At 44.6% G+C, this 16,820-nt stretch overlaps 3 protein-coding genes across 16 annotated transcripts in view; all 3 read right to left on the reverse strand.

Annotated features, from left to right (window-relative positions):
* Nucleotides 1-7,990, reverse strand: part of myo5aa (myosin VAa) — a 66,093-nt gene extending 58,103 nt beyond the window's left edge. For 6 of the 14 annotated variants that reach the window (XM_030377453.1, XM_030377445.1, XM_030377440.1 and 3 more), the window contains exon 1: nucleotides 3,903-4,262. In XM_030377453.1, the coding sequence (XP_030233313.1) occupies nucleotides 3,903-3,935 (33 nt within the window). In that variant the 5' untranslated portion in view covers nucleotides 3,936-4,262. Of the gene's footprint in view, nucleotides 1-3,902; nucleotides 4,265-7,737 lie in introns of those variants that run through there. The other 8 variants (XM_030377446.1, XM_030377443.1, XM_030377448.1 and 5 more) reach the window with 6 other exon arrangements.
* Nucleotides 7,991-8,387: 397 nt separating this feature from the next.
* arpp19a (cAMP-regulated phosphoprotein 19a) lies at nucleotides 8,388-12,584 on the reverse strand. Its single transcript, XM_030378012.1, has 3 exons — nucleotides 12,301-12,584; nucleotides 11,115-11,231; nucleotides 8,388-10,378 (listed from the first exon to the last, which is right to left on the reverse strand). The coding sequence occupies exons 1-3, from the start codon at nucleotides 12,373-12,375 to the stop codon at nucleotides 10,205-10,207; spliced, it is 366 nt and encodes a 121-aa protein (XP_030233872.1). The 5' UTR covers nucleotides 12,376-12,584; the 3' UTR covers nucleotides 8,388-10,204.
* Nucleotides 12,585-13,057: 473 nt separating this feature from the next.
* atosa (atos homolog A) overlaps nucleotides 13,058-16,820 on the reverse strand; it is a 28,984-nt gene continuing 25,221 nt past the window's right edge. The window contains exons 8-12 of the mRNA XM_030378008.1: nucleotides 16,330-16,429; nucleotides 16,057-16,215; nucleotides 15,745-15,813; nucleotides 14,984-15,186; nucleotides 13,058-14,276 (exon numbers count right to left, since the gene is read on the reverse strand). Of these exons, the coding sequence (XP_030233868.1) occupies nucleotides 14,123-14,276; nucleotides 14,984-15,186; nucleotides 15,745-15,813; nucleotides 16,057-16,215; nucleotides 16,330-16,429 (685 nt within the window). The 3' untranslated portion in view covers nucleotides 13,058-14,122. The remainder of the gene's footprint in view (nucleotides 14,277-14,983; nucleotides 15,187-15,744; nucleotides 15,814-16,056; nucleotides 16,216-16,329; nucleotides 16,430-16,820) is intronic.

Raw genomic sequence — 16,820 nt, forward strand, 5'->3', positions numbered from 1 at the left:
TGCTTCGACCAATAATAAAGGAATGACCTCAACTGAGAACGCCTTAGCTCGTACACTGCCTGCGACTTCTATCCCTGCTAGGACTCTTTCACTGCTCTCAACACACCCACCCACCCACACACACCTTGTTTGTGTCAACGGGTGGGCTCTAGGGAAGAGCAGGGAAGGTGTTAATTGGGAGCACTCAACCCACCAGCTCTGAGACGTCTTAAACCTGGCACAACCGGTGGTGAGCCCATTACGCAAAGTGTTGGACCAGCCAGTTGCATTGAAACCAACGTGCGGCCATTTTTACATGCATGAAAAATACTTCGCTCTCATTATACATCCAAGCTGAACAGCCGAGTGTCTCTGATGCATTCCCTGCTCACTTGATACCATGAAGACGACGAGTAAGACAAGTAAGGACACAGTCAATGTGCATGGGATTAAAATCATACAAAATAAATAAAGCTTTGTCACACTTAAAGCTGGGGTAGGCAATTTCTTTGCGTAGTATTTTTGCACCCCGACAGAAATCGATAAATCACGTGCTCTGACAATACAGAAAGACAAAAATCCTACATCTGTGGCTCTTGCAGGCCGGTAAATTCAATTATTTTGGCCTGCAGGAAATGATTGGATGGCATACCTACGTACATCGCAACCTTGCACGCAATCTGCCACAAGGAGAACTACAGCTAGAAACTTCAACACATTATTTGGAGGAAGGCCGAAAGGGATCATTTTGGTTGGATACCTACCCTCCCTCTGGTTGATCCTGCCTACCCTACCTTTAAAACATGCTTGAGGGAGTGGATTTGCAACTTCCTGTGATAGCATTGCAACAAGAGAGGCAGGATCTAACATACACAGAACTTTGATGTCCAATGACACAGAAAAGAAAACAGTATCGACCTGAGTCAAAGGATCTTTTATTTAATGAAATGTGATTACTGGCTTAAGATGGTCTACTCCCTGAGTCCCCGCCCTACGTTTTATCTGCAAACCTCTTGTTGCTTCATCTCCCTGAACAGAATGTGCAGAAAATGTGTTTGATTGGACCGAGTTCATTATGATGTTGCTGTCCAAATTGTGCTCTAGCCTGTGCCGGTCTTCCGTGTAGGAATGTCAAGAGAAAACAAATGTTGTATTTACCATTTAAGCTGAGTCATTACACAGCTATGCTTACTGTCATCACCTAATGTGATCAGGAAATTACTTTTTACTGATCATGGGAAAATCCAGAAATGCTTCCACGCTTATGAAATCAATCAATAACAATGTAATCCATGTGAAGTACATCAAATTCAAGGAAGATAATTTTATCCATTATCATTCTATTTTTTTATCTATTGAAGATCATTTTTCAATAGATAAAAGGGAACAAATGGCACATATGATATAGGCCTATAACCACTGTATAATAACCACATATCTGTCTATAGTTGATCACATTAGATATGTACATGAATCCTATTCATAAAACTAGTTTTATTTTAAAATAAACCTTGAATGAATATGGTCACTGTTATTTCCCATAACATTACCAATTAGTGAGAGGAGGAAATCTGGGGAGAAATGTACATTCAGAGGAACTCGGATCCACTCAGTAAATTGGCAGAGCCTGGGCCCTCTTAGCAGCAGCACCGCGGTTCACAGATCAGACGGGAGATGAGAAGCTAGCGCTGAGGCTGAGGTCCTCTGGCTGCTGTTGACTTGGCGGCTGGTCGGCCTGTTTCTCGAACTGAGAGAACGAATTAGGACTGGATCATTCGGCTTAGTCTGGGATCAACACCGGCTGATCTGATCCAAGTCAACCACACCGCCACGTAAATGATATGCCCACACACATGTATGTAACGTGTGCATGCATGCACGAAAGCACACGCATGCACACGCAATTAACCTTTACCCCATACTGCAACAATTTGTTTTCGTAGTAATATTATTAGAATTCAGATGTACATGGAGTACATCTGAAGAAAACAAACTATATGATATTGCTCTTTTGTGAAAATTATCCATGATATTTAAACTAAATACATGATATTGAACAAGAACAATATTCATTTTTGATCATCCTGAAATGGATCTTCAGCTCAGAAATGTAGTTTTTGTTGGTCACCAGCCTATGAACTGGTGCCATGGTATCAGCTCAACTACCAATCCTACATCTACAACTTTGTACATATCTTGAGTCTCAATAAATCTGTACGAGGCAGTAGGTGACCAACAGCACAGCAGAACACTGCAGATGTAGAAGTTCTGCCAACGGCGTAGAAGGATGTTCGTACAATCAACCTGAGGTCTTGGCCTTGCCAGGACAGAAGTCCAAACCAAAACATACTATTCATGAATTAGACTTCATGAACATGAAACACAAACTCATTTGTGCTTTTTAGGGCCCATTCTAAACACGTATGCCTGAACCTCTTCCCCTGCTGGATGACCTTTGAGTGGACTGGGGGTATGAGTGTGAAGGTCACAGAAGGTGACTTTAACGCGTGAAAAAAGGGTGACCTCGAACGCGGAGAAGGTCAGAGGACAGAAGCTAAGGGGGCTGCTGTGGTGGCCACCGGAAATGTTGACAAATCTTCACAAAGTCAACAGCAGATTAGAGGGAATTAGCCGCGGTAAGGCTGAGTGCTGAGCTCTCACTGCTCTGCCAAAGGTTCCCTGAAGGCCTCAAGTGACTCAACATACGGGGCACCAAATCGATGCATCTTAAGGTCTTTCACATCAAAAGGTTTCTGGAGGAATCCAATTTATGCTATAAAACATGCTTTAACCATATTTGTTTTATCGATTTAGCAGGACAACCAAACTGCTAAAGTCAACGATGATAAATCACATTGTACTATGCATTGGCAAACATCACAAATCATTTATCTTAAGAGATATAAGGGAATCATTTTGTATAGTTATGTAATAAAAAGTAAAGCGTAGGTTTATTAATAGTAGAAAGAACTTTGAGTCAGTCTCTCAGCACAGCACATTCAGGCTTTTGTGTATAACAGTAATAAACCGATCTTCAGCCAGAGAAGCCAACAGCAATACTGCTTCCAACTGTATCTGCTTGAATACACTACAAAGCGGTACTACATATTTCCAACAAGGCTCACAACAGGGCCCCAGAATGAACATCACATGACCCAACTCATGTGAGAATCTGCTGTTTTTCTCCTCAGCTGAGCGGACCCAGTCTGATGGCCAGCGTCACATAACTCCACGTTGGTCTTCTCTGGACTGGAACCAAGGGGGGGGGAAAGAGACCAGCATCAGCCTAGTGATCAACCATACTTTGCCAAAGCAGATCTATGGTGGTCTCCTACCGAGAGCTCTGGTGAACCCTAGCTAGTTAGTTCAGCCAGTGCTGGGTCACTAGTCGCTACAAAGCTAAAGATGTCAGGACACCAGCAGTGTAGTATCTGAGACCTGCTGGACTCGGAAGTTCTATGTTCTATCTGCCTTTTTAACATTTTCTCAGACTTAACGCTTAAATGGAAAATGATTAAAATACATAATAATTGCATATCTGACATGAAAACAAGATGTCCAAACCCCATTTCAGGTTTTAAAACGTGACCATTGTTTCAATCGAAGTTCTAATGTTGGGTCTCAAACCCTTGTGTCTACTGTCCAAGAGTCATCTACAGAACAGTACCAAAAACACAAAAAATGATTCATAGATTAGTCTGTATTTTTAACCTAAAAGGACATCCAGCTACACGGCCATCACTGTAGAAAGGGTGTGTCAGAGCCTAGCATGTAGCCGGAGTGAGCTACAGCAAGTTAGATTGGAGAACATGTTAAAGCTGTGTAATGAAATAATCAAGCACCGTCCTTTCAGCCAAATCAACTCAGAATCCATTACACCACATAGGTCTCGCACAGTCATTGAAAACAGAAGAAGAACTTACTTTTACGAACATATAATACAATTCCTGGTTCATATTGTCTCCAACAGAGTTCTATCTCATGCTGAACCACAGCCTGCCCTCTGGAAGACTCCAGCCAAGAACTCCACAAGACCGGACAAACTAATCAATTTCAACGGCAAAGCCTGGAACTTCCTCTCAGATGAGACCGTCTCATTGTGTCTCCAGACAGCGATCCTCGAAGTTCCCATGGAGACGTACTTCCGTCATAAAACCCTGCTCAGATTTGTCATGTGGGCCGTCAGTCAAAAGAGAACATCTCCCGCCCACCATCACATGAGTTCTAAGGGCAGACAAACACACAAACAATGCACAGACACACCGGGCTTTTTCATAAAGCTCTCTTAATAACGCCTGGTAGCTGACTGTGTCAGCCGTTAGATGGGAGGTTGATCGATAGGTTGATAGGTTGGTTTTTCCCTCAATTTTGTTCTTACAAAATTACATTAAAGCTCAATAAGAACATCACATGGAGACAAAATACATTTGATAGGCCTATAAGGCAGAGACACAATTTGGTAAATATAGGTCATAACTCAGTTTGGTCAACCTCACTAAAGGGAGCTTCGCCAGAAATTGTCCACCTATGTGTGTTTGCCAGTATTCAATAATGTCTGATATAAAGACCAACTGCTACTGGATCCACTGCGTACCTATGCAATTACTTTAACTGGGTTATCATGGTAATCCAATGCACATGTTTTTCATTAGGGCCACAAAAAGGAAAACACACTTTCCTAGATCTAGCATTCACCAGATCACGCAACAAAAGGTAGCCTCTAAAAATCTATTTTAGTTCTACTCTGTTATTTTATTTTCCTCAAGAAACATTTGTTCTGCGACACATCCACTATGTCCACAGTCCGTCAGGCTGTAGACAAACCACCTTCTGTTAGACGTTTTATTATGGGTTGCGTGTGCATTATGGGCTGTCCTCTAGCTTCCTCCTTCAGCCAATCAGCACTGACCTCCATCTAGACTGCATCCCATCTACAAGCCAACGAAGAGGATAGAGGTGTTCATGGTTTTTGTGAAAGCCAGCAGCATTCTTCTAGCACTATTAATTGCATGTACCAACTTTTTGATTTTTTCTTATTTACTTTTGCTGTCAGTCAAACTGTGTTTTCATTTGGATGTGTTCAAGAACACCTTAGCTGAGAGCTTAGCCCCAGGGGAAGCTACGACGATCGCACTCCGACGTCAACCCTCAACTCTCACAGTCAAATGCTTCCACCCTCGTCTCAGACTCCAGCCTCACTTCAAATGAATGCAGCTCTCTCCTAGTCCTGCATGGTCACAGCCGACATGAGCAGAAACCTGATGAAGCGACGTTGTGTACGGTGGAGTTCTCAGCGAGAGCCAAGGCTCATCAATGTTCACAAAGAGCAGAGTTGTTCCTCCAGCCTCCGATTAACCAGGGAAATCAAAAAGGGCGGTCATGCAGCAGCAGCAAACCTCTCTCACACCCACATTCACACTCACTCATTTAAGAATAGAGCTTTCAATAAACCACAACATGAGACCAAGAGACCAGTACATTCCTGGTTGGCATTATCTTTTTGACCGCTCCCTCCCTTCAGGTCAACCCGATCAATTGGCCTCCAGCTTCCAGCTCTTGCCTTATGGACAAGATGGGAACGTCCCAGTAGGCATACTGTCATCAGCAGAGCAGTGACGTCAGCTCTAATTGCACCATCAACGTGGTACCCGAACGCAGTAAAGTTGGTTTCACTTTGGATATTGGGTGGATGTTCGTTTTTCTCTATTTTCAACAGCATATTCATTATTCACATGTTACAATGGGTTAATGTTTCTGTTATTGGGGGACGATAAATAAAAATCGTCATCCTCTCATTTCCCAATACTTTATTCGAATGTGAATAAGTGCAAAAGGCTTTCCTTCGCAACTGCTAAAGACCGATTCATACCTCCGTATCCGGACGAAATTCGCCCGTCCATACCAAACGTTGTCTCCGGGCTACCCTTCCGGTTTCAGCGTTGTTATGGATGTTACGCAATACATCCTCTGGAGGGCATTGATTGTCGTATCACAAATTACAGGCATCGACAATCGCAAACATGGCATCTGTAGAGGAGATGATTTTGCTTTGTGTCATCCAAAATTGGCAAAAAAGGCGCAAAAAGTGTGGGCCTACGCAACGTTGGCATGTGACACCCCTCACCAACCCGCAGATTCTCTCCTCAAAATGTTGCGCCATTGTTAAATGACCAGTTACAACTCATTGCCATAGCAGGCGAACAATAAAATAACATGGTAAGGTATATAGCATAATATAAGTATAAAACGTTCAACACAATATATGTATAGGCCTACATATCAGTTATTATACTACTCTCGCTAATTTCGCGAATGGTCTGACTTCTGACTCTATACTGCCGCCTCGATTTCCGTTGGTAGTGCTCCGGTTCTCCCGGAGCACTCCGGATTCATAAGCTCAGAGGCGACGGACCCATGGACGGACAAAACGACCTCCGGGACCAGACGAAAGGGTTCCAATCTGTATTTACCGTAGGGTGTGAATCGGCCTGTAGGGAATAAGGTTGGTTGACATCTGTGGGTCACATGGTCCATGAGCTATTCAATTTGGCAAGATACATAAAATGAGTATACCTTTTTTAAAAAGAGGACATGGAAAAATTAAGAGCGGGACAACAAAGCAGAGATGAAATTGGGTTTGACCTCTGTGGGTAACAGGGTCTGACAGCTGTCATATTTCAGACTTATTGAAAGGAATTACAAATAGTATTGTAATAAATGCAAGTTGTTGCTGTGCATTATATGGAGGTACAACTCTCCACGATTACAGAGGACAAATATTGGCCCTCCTTTGTATTAAAAGTATCTCAGAAATTGAAATCAAAAGGATGTGAATTGTTCTTCATTGTCCCCTGATTTCAAAACAACAAAACAATTCTATCATATGGGACTCAGCAACTCATAGGCTGTTGTAAATAGTAGCACGAATATCCACCGACTAAAACATCCAATATAAAACTCACTTCGCTTTGGTACCCGAGCGACAAAGACTCATAAGATAGTTATACACGGAGGCTGACAAATCGTTTTGTAAAATAAACCGCTATACAAGTCGTTGTGTTTTATTTAGCCTAAGCTATGTCACTTGTCCAAATATAATGTGCCAAATGATGTAAAAGGGTAAAAGGGGCATATGACCGAGTCTCCTGAAAGGCTGGCACCGCCTATGCATCATCTCTGACGGCCTCCAGTGAGAGCCCATGCAGAATAACAAGGCCGAGCGGCGGACGCTCAATAACAACACCGATGGCAGAATAAACGCACAGGCTTTGCACACCAAAATAGACCAAATACACCGAATCAGAGCGTTTTAACTTGGTCTAAATAATCCGTCCCAGTGCGTTGACAGTCGGGACGGAAGCATGAAGTAGTGGTGGACCTCTGCCGCATCTGTGAGCTTTGTCAGCTGCACCCTTTGCAACGTTAAACCACCCATCTATATTTAGACCCTGCTGCACAGCATGCTGCTGGTCGGGCCGCTGTTATGGGAGCACACGGCCACCTTTCAAACCTTCCCATTCATTGGAAACCATCGCCGAGCTCGCAAAAACGAAGAATTAATTTTGCCGCGTAAGCAGACACGCACACAAGCAGAAACACAAGACACATACACACACACACACGCACGCACAGACCCACAAACACAGCTGTGTAGAAAACATCTTAGCAGATTTGGAAAGCATGCCTCTCTTCAGAAGAACATGCCAATGTTCATGACAGGATCAGCGGCATCGCAACGTTAGTATAGCCCTCCTTTACCTTTGTGTAAAGCTCCGATGCTGCCATGGTGGTGGTCTCGCTGTCCTTCCTAAATGCTACAAGATCAGTCAGCCGCGGTTCTGCATGGGAATCGGTAGACGGTCAATACTGGGACCAGAGGGCTAATATTTTTGATACTGTCTTAAAGACGTTGCATTATCACCCACATCACCTGAAAAGCCCGATTTTTTGGCGTCTCACTTTGCATTCTGGGTATGATGGATACAATGAATCACTGGCTTCCTAAACCTGTCAAATGGCGCCCCACCGTGGTCACAGTGACGTCACAGTGTATGGGCGTGGACTCGGGAGGCAGTTGACAATTTTATATTAGATGGATATAATTTATATCGATAATATATCGATTATACCTCTCTCTGTATATATTTATATATATATAATATAGTTCATATATATATTTATAGACACACATATATATTTATATATATATATATATATATATACACACAGACACATTTATTTATAGATATATTTGCAGACAAACATAAATATCGATTAAAAGTTTGACATCAGGGGGCAGATAACACAGAACATGACCCCTTTATAGGTTTATGTGTTGACTTACCAATGAAACCTATTCATCTTAAAAAACACTTTTTACAAGACCAAATTCAGAAAATAAAGGCGTCTAAATTGACACATTTGTGCAAAACTATTTTATTTACAAAACAAAATGGCACAACGTGACAGCCGGGCAGCCTGTACATGCACAGCGCAGGCAGATTCAGTGCTCCACAACTCTGACCGACGAAGAGGGCAAACAATCAGCAACAGCTCTAGAGCTGGCCCTGAGGGCCGGTCAACCTATCATCAGTCTGGAGGTCCTGCGTTCTCTCAACCACTGCCGCCACTCTCTTCCATTATGTTAATCTGCTGGCTAGCGGTGTGGTGGTCCCAGCTATCGGAGCATTGATCTATAAAGTTATGCATTCTCTTGATCTGATCACTGATCTGTTACCATGACTGGGAGAGCTCTGCAAATGAGCGGCGTTTGATATGGTGAACCACGCAAGGACCAAATTGTGCAGAGCAAACATCATTAGTCCCGACAGCAGAGCCTTTAGACCACTGACAACCATGTGATCCATCAGCACACACGTGTCAATGTTCACATCCTCTGCGGCCTTCTCCCCGCCTCCCTCACGCACCTCGAAAGCCACAAAATTTCACGTTTGGTTTTAGAGCATCGAGAAATACCAGCAATAATAACGTTTGATTAGCACATTAGTTATTGACTCTGCTAAGCTACAATAGCTCTACATTCATACAGCCTACTGTGTGTTCAGGGTCCTGAGCCCACCACGAGCACGAGCCTGCTATGTTTATGGGTCAGGCATTGGGATGCAGTTTGGATGTTGACTTTTGACCGGACGGTGGACAGAAGTGCTCCAGTCTGTGATTAATTCCTTCTGTAAAACAATGCCTTTTAAATTCTGGACTTTTGAAGAGCAACAGGGATCCCGAGGGACAAAGATGGGAGTTGCAGAGACAGCGGTTAACAGGGTTAATTAGGTCAGACTTTACACCCTCTTCAAGGTTGAATATTGAAACAGACCTGAAGGTACTTCCTTCATGCCATTTGCAGCCCCTGATTCTGTTGGCATATACGCGTGTCCGTCTGTTCAGAGCGCTAGTGTTTCAGCTTGGAAATGGAAGGTCTTATTCTAATGGAGCCCTTTTGACCCACATGCAGTTTGGTACAACACCATGGCCTCTGACACGTAGTCTGTCTTGTACACCCACGTTCTCCATTATAGAACAGAGGAAAGAGGAGAAGAAAGGAAAGAAAAGCATGTGATCTTTGCCACGACCAGTGGAGGTGGTTAATATTTGCAGTGAGTCACTAAAGCACATTAGGAGCATAATTTAGGACATACAGTGAATTATACAACTCTAAAGTAAAAGTTACTAAAAGCCGATGTCTTCCTTTGTGCCAAAGGGAGAATATGTACATTTTGATAAACAATGGAGGGGTGTCTTTATACTGGAACCCTCCGACTACACAAAAAGAAACTGGGTTCTCATTCTGATCACGTCAACCATAAGGATGGCAGGACTTTCACAGAAGCATATACATGCGGGCAGTGGATCAAGGGAGAAAACAGGGATAGGAAAACAAGTGCGTCAGCTTGGATGAGGAGGGAGAGTAGAGGGGAGAAAGGAAGGCAGGAGGACCCAAACAGCAGGTGGGAGTGCTGGGAGGGGTCTCGGGTTAGCCAGTTGGCTTTCTGATCGCTAGGGTTACATTTGGGCGGGGTCAGGCCAAGGGACTGGTTGTGTTATGGGAAGCGTGCGTGTGTGTGTGTGTATATATAAGTGTGTGTGTGGGGGGGTGTATTTAAGTGGGTGTGGGTGTGTGTGTAGGTTCCTGTGTAGGTGTTTTATAGGAGTGTGGAGAGGTACAGGGAGCTGATGCAGGGCCTTGGTTCTTGCTTTGAAGGGGAACTCAGCCGGCCAGTTTGCTGGCCACCAGGGATGGTTTCCTCTGGGGCAGGTCTTGTGGCGTGGGGATGTGGTCTCCCGTGGTGATCTCAGTCTTCTCCGGAGCAGCTGTTGGAAGCTGCTTGTTCTTGATCTTGGCTTTGGCCATGTTGTAGTCGCCAGAGTCAAAGTACTTTTGCTGTGGAGATAATGAAACGGCGTTAGTGGTGGCAATGTTTTGGGTTCTACCTTATTTTTCAATTCAAAAACGTACAGTACATGATTTTCAAACTTTATTAGAAGATTCCAACCGGTCTGTTTGAGCAGACCAACGTAGCCGTTTCTCCCGGCTTCACTAAAAGTTTAAAGAAATTACTTCCGTGTACAGATTCTGCCTTAGAGCATATAGCGTGCCGCCTGCAACAAATGTAAACAATAGCAGTATAGAACTTTGGTGTGTTGGAATCAATGTGCGTCATCAGTACGGAGATGGGGACAGGAAGCCAGGAGAGACGGATGTTACAGTTTGACCACACAGACCGGTTCTTTGTGGAGCTTGTTATCCCATTTCCTTCATTGCAGAACAACATCCCTACTTGAACATGAAGTCGAACATGAAGTCAATCATGAATAATTTATTGCAAATCAGATGCTAAGAAAAGTAAAGCACATTAGTTGTAAGATGGCTCTTAAAGATGTAAGCCGTTGATTAAAGTATTAAACACATTGTTGATAGTGGGGCAGGGATTAAAACATATAATTGCATATCATTCAACATGTTTAAAAGGCTGGTTATTGATTTCCTCTCCAGGTAAGGTAATGAAGTCATTTAGTCAAGTCGTAGAATATTACTTTACATATATATTAGTAAATACATTGTTGCGTCATATATGCTGATAGTTATTTTAAAATAACTGAAGAGGTGAACCACTTACTCCCTTCTGCAGCCGCTTGCGGAGAAGATCTGAACCTCCGGGTTTATGTGCTAGACTTGGATACCTGGACTTCAATTTGGCCTCTTCTGCCCTTTCAGGACTGATCACCTTTTCATCCTGAAAAAGAATATGAATGTCAACAGACAGTGACTTGTAGCGATATTACATGTTGAGTCTCTTGATGATGTCAACACTCGCTAACTCAGTCTGATTTCATTTCATAGTGACATGTTGAGTCTCTTGACACGTCAATATTATTTACTTCTAGTGGTGAAACATGTTGAGCCTAGGCATGTGAACATTATTGACTTGTTGGGCCTCTTGACAACACGCCTATCTCGTAGGGAGTTGCAAACACCCAACACAAGTCATGCAGAAGCCATCTTAACATTATTTTCCCCATGTGATGATCAGTTTTGCTGCGGGCAACGCAGTCGTAGCGGGTGCGGGTTCAGATATGCACGACTAAATCATGTTGGGCCACACTGGGCCAGGAGAAAAACGATTGACATTTCAACAAAAGCTACTTGTAGTGAGGAGACATGTTGAGTCTCTTGACATGTTAACACTAGTTACTTTAGTTATAAAAGGCATGTTGGGACTATTGACACGTCAACAATCTCAACATCTGACCCATTCTATTCCCAATGTGATGATCAGTCGTGCTCCGGGCAACGCAGGCGTAGCGGTTGGGTTCAGATGTGCACGACTGAAACATGTTGAACACTGGGCCAGGAGAAACACGACAGCAGAGCTGATCTGTCCTCGTTCTGCCGTTTGAGATAAGATACGAACAACAGTCCGCTGAACCTCCAAGCCAGGGCCAACATGTTTAAAGACAAGTCATGTAGGCCAAGATATGTAGGCTAACCCTAACCCCGCGGGCGGACAGTCCGTGCGGGTCGATAGCACCTGGGCTAACGCTACCGGTTAGCCGTGTACCGATGCCTATGTATTGATTATGTAGCAACCATTTAACTGATCTATCCAAACACCGGCCCGCCCTTCTTATCGCTCGACTGACACGACTACTGACCTCGGCATGCATGTCAACACAAGAGGCTAGCAGCTAGGGGGCCGAGGAGGCTAGCAGCTGTCAAGCTAAAGTATATATGAGAGTTAGCTTGTAGCAATTAGCCACTGCTAGCCAGGGCACCGTTAGCGTGACAATGAGCTGTCAACTTACTTTCTCGTCGACCTCGGCCTCTTCCGTCACTTTTGTCTCCTCGGTATCCTCCGACATGATGTTGATATCAGACATATTAAATTATATCTACCTAGCTAAGCGGTATGAGATGATTAGCTTAGCGACACACAGATACTCTCTCACCGCGCTCTTTCCGTCCCCATAAGAAGCTCGCGGACAGTCTGTTGCTAGAGCGCGCAACACGGTAGCCTGGAGATATGACGTCACGTTTTCTGCATAAGTAATGAGGTTCTTATAATGGGGCGTCGAGCTGGCCTGCTGCTGCTGCTGCTGACTTTCACCACCTTTACAACTAACTAACTTGTAAACAAATCCTTGGCCATACCAGAAGCAATGCGGAGACACTTGTAGTGACAATTTATTTGACCAATGTATATCTGAAATCTTTCGTTTAAAAACCTAATTCACTTTCAATGAACTGCAATGCGTTAGCGTTATAATAATTGATAGCATGTATTTATACAAGCTATCACGCCTTGATTGGCAATTACAGTAAACTGCATACTGAAATGTTGCATATGTTTTGGTTGTGAATGCATGTAATAAAGCACAATTTGAGGGTAGTAGCAGTATTGCAATCCATTTAATTTATATTTAACACCGAGATTTAACTTGCATGCCACTATCTAAATTTTGTTACGTATTTGTCTGTCTCGCTTCCATGTTCAATAGTTCTATACGACACATCGAGTTTTATAAGAAACCAGTCATTGAAATGAGAAAACAAAGACATTGCACAGGTTTAAGGATTGCTTTATAAGATATAGATATACTTTTTTTCAGATCTGAATATTAATGTCAAAAAATACATACTATGATTTACAGAGTTTGCACTACATCATAATGCTTAGCACGACAAATGTCACATGAGTAGTAACTGAAATATACATTTAAATATTAAATAAATGATGGTAAACTGAAAGATAAATGTGTAACCACTAAACTAATGTTATTCCTTCTATTGCTTCCAACAAAGTGGTTCTGTATCAGTACAAACAAATATTAGAATATCACTGTCGTTTATTCTTCTTTCGTTTCCAGTCAGGGAAGGAGACATCCTGTTGGTTCTGCTCAGGGGTGATTGATTGCAGTTACTCCTTCAGTGGTCCATGAGTGCTCTGGGTGTCTGGGTAGCACGTTTTCAAGACCAGAACCCAAATCAGCCATGCCCTCCTTGCATTGGGTTCACCCTGAGCCACACATTCGGGGGGGTAGGGGGGGACACTCTCAATACGAATACCCCAAAAGGAGGCAGTTTGCACTGAAAAATAACAATCTTGATACCTTTCCGTATTATTGAAAAACAGAAATGTTCTCTCTGGTCGGCTGGGTTCAACCTACAGCTTCAAAGGGTGAATCGCGAGGGTGTTACCCCCTACCGTAACATGTGGTTTCTTTTATTGTACTTTGGCTGTCCGTTCCTTCTGTCCATCATTTACCAGATGCTTGCTGATGGGGTAGAAGACGGCGCGGATCGTCTAAGAGAGAGGAGAGGGCGTCCTACATTTAAACCCCTTAATTATTGTTCTCCCATCTACGTCAATCCAGAATCAGGCGGTACTTAGTCCCGCTCATCCTATGTTGGTATCCCTCGTGTTAAGGCTTTCTGTCAAGGCTTCGGTCGGAAGCTCAGCCGTTATATTTTGGGCGCTGACCCTGACGTGAGGATTCAAGGTCAACGCGAGCCCTCTGCTCTCTGTCACGTGTCTGGACACCGGCCCCGGGGCCAACTGGAGCATGGGATGAATGGGGAGGGTAGGGGGAGGGGGGGGGACAGCTGTAGGCTGGGGCCGAGAGGGGCTCAGCAGCGGGCGGAGAACGGGGGGTCGGCGGGGGACTCGATGAAGGACTGGAGCTCATAGGCGGCGCCGCTGTCCACCTCCATGGACTTCCTGGAGAAGAGCAGACGGATGTCCCGGTGGAGGTAGACCTTCCCGGACTTGGAGCACTGGAACCTGTTGGGGGAGGGACGGAGGGAGAAGAACAGGGAGAGACGTTAGGATAGGAAAGAGGGATGGGAAGACAGGGGGATATTGTTGCATAACGATTTTAAAAAGGAGGTTTTTGAACTCGTCTTGGAAGATGTTACGTACCCCAACAGGTGCATGACAGATAAGCGGTCGTATAAATTGGAATTCAATTAATGTATAGCTAGATCTAGATAGTAACACCAGTTGTTTCCAAGCCGTAAAGACACAAGGATTATGTCTAGGATTTCTGTTATTGTCGCACTATGATATGTCTAAACGTAATAAAGTAAGTTATTAAAGATGAGCATGAAGGAATCTTTTACATCTGATTCCATTATTTCCAAAGTACCTCTAGCAAGCAAGCAAGCAATTTCAATGAGCAGCACAATTGAACATATCCATTTCCAGATTTGATTTATAATATCATCTCTATAAAGTGGCAAAGACTACCAGACTATCATGGTCAGGTCGACACAACAGCTGGAATGAGCAAATTAGAATCTGAGAGAGAGAGCGAGTTGAGACAAAGAGACAGCGACAGAAAGAGGTGGGGGGGGGGGGGGGGGAGAAGAGAGAGAGAGAGAGAGAGAGAGAGAGAGAGAGAGAGAGAGAGAGAGAGAGAGAGAGAGAGAGAGAGAGAGAGAGAGAGAGAGAGAGAGAGAGAGAGAGAGAGAGAGAGAGAGCCCGCCTACCTCAGGTGGATGAGGTAGCGCAGAGTTCGGACTGGTCCCAGTGGGAGGGGCTTCCTGCTGTTGTGATTGTGGGCGTCGCCCCGGCGGACGGGAATGGAGAAGGTCCGCTGGCGAAGGAAGGTCTGGTGGCCGGCGGGCAGGGCTCGCAGGTCGTACATCACCACGAACATCTTCACCACTGTCTTGTTGGGGTTGAATAAGGTCTGAGGACAGCCAGGGGGGGGAGGGGGTAATGAGCACTTCACTTCACACCTTTCAATGTCTACGATTGTGCATTTGCCGTTCGGAAGACCTTGAACCATCATAATGAAGTATGTTAGTGACCGCAGAGATTGGATAAGCGATTCCAGTACTGGTCTATAGCAAATGCATAGAAGAGTTTAACCTGCAAGGGCTGCGTTCAATTACGATAAAAACTACGACACACAGATAATAAACAAATGCTTTATATGCATGGCTACCTTACAGAAGGGTAACCTCTCTGCATTGATTAAAATTTCAATGAAATGTTAAAAACAATAATACAGACAAACAAAATAATATTTTCTTAGATATTTGTAGACATTTTATTGTTATCCCTTCGGCTCTCTTCCGTCCGACCATTTGGAGGAGGGTTCCTCATGTGTAATGCCATACTGCTCTATCCCCACCAGGGGTCTCCCTTTCCCGCGGACACTAGGGTAACCCTGTCATTGTTATGCAGCACATCTTCCCTTCCCTGTCTCGCCCCACACAGACGACAGGAGACAGCGTTTCCTCACCACTTGAATGGTTCCAGATGGGGGGACGCGGTAGCCTCGCTTCCCCAGCGACTCCAGGTTGATCACACCCTGCGAGACGGGACAGCACATACGCCACGTTACACACACGCACGCACGCACCAGAGGAATCCCACAGTGTTGTCTCGTACACACACGCGCACGGCAAGCAGTGAGAACCGGCATATTTTAAGGTGATTTGCTTGAATTCACTCTTCATATGATTTAACTAATGATGCATAATGTTAGTGGACACACACACACACACACACACACTAAGTTTCTGAAGTAAACAATGAGAAAAGGGAGGCTGACCATATATGGCGAGGGGGCGTTGTCTTCGGAGACGCTGTAGAAGGACACGTCCACAGGTAAGGTCATGTGGCTGGGGCAAAAGGAGCCGCTGGCCCCCACCTCAGCGATGAAGCCGTCCACATTGCCCAAGGGCTCCAGGCGGTAGTTCAACACACACTCCTGGACACACACACAAACACACACACCGTCAGGATCCATTGGAGACTCAGACATTTGTGCGTTTGTTAGTGTGTGCATGTGCGTGTGTGTGTGTGTGTGCACATGTGTCTGTACCTCAAAGTTCCCAAGGAGACTGAGGCCAGCTGGGGGGGCACTGGCACTGAAGAGCTGGTGGGATTCCTCTGTGACTTCCTCTCCTCTCTTTATACTCACCCTGGACACACACAAAGTGTTTATAGAATGACCAAATTGAACCGCCAGCAACAGCAGTCAACAACATCTATTCTCGAGCTATCAAACAAGGAGCATGGATCAGGCCTGAGGGTGATGAATACTTGTCATGCGTTTGCTAGCCCTGGCCTGCATTGCAACTGTAGTTCTCATTCTGCCTTCTGCATGCGGGGAGGTGCTGTAGAGCTCAAAGAGCCACTAGACCAGAGCACTAACTGCCATTTTGAGCTGAATGTCTGGGATTATATGCAGGCGCAGTACAGTGGAGGTTCAGCAGGTGGCAGCGTAAAGGACCCATAACAACAACACTTCCTCCACTGTGTTGACAAGATGGGGCTTCCACTCAGTTCAGAGGCCATGTGAATGACCTTCCA

Source organism: Gadus morhua, chromosome 14 (genome assembly GCF_902167405.1).
Source record: "Gadus morhua chromosome 14, gadMor3.0, whole genome shotgun sequence".
Classification (NCBI taxonomy): Eukaryota; Metazoa; Chordata; class Actinopteri; order Gadiformes; family Gadidae; genus Gadus; species Gadus morhua.

Excerpts from the sequence above, each read along its gene's own strand:
- arpp19a (XM_030378012.1), bottom strand. The coding sequence starts at position 12,375 with ATGTCTGATATCAACATCATGTCGGAGGATACCGAGGAGACAAAAGTG. Across the intron at positions 11,232-12,300 it reads AGGCCGAGGTCGACGAGAAA|GATGAAAAGGTGATCAGTCC; the intron begins GTAAGTTGACAG and ends ATTCTTTTTCAG. Across the intron at positions 10,379-11,114 it reads GCAAGCGGCTGCAGAAGGGA|CAAAAGTACTTTGACTCTGG; the intron begins GTAAGTGGTTCA and ends TTATCTCCACAG.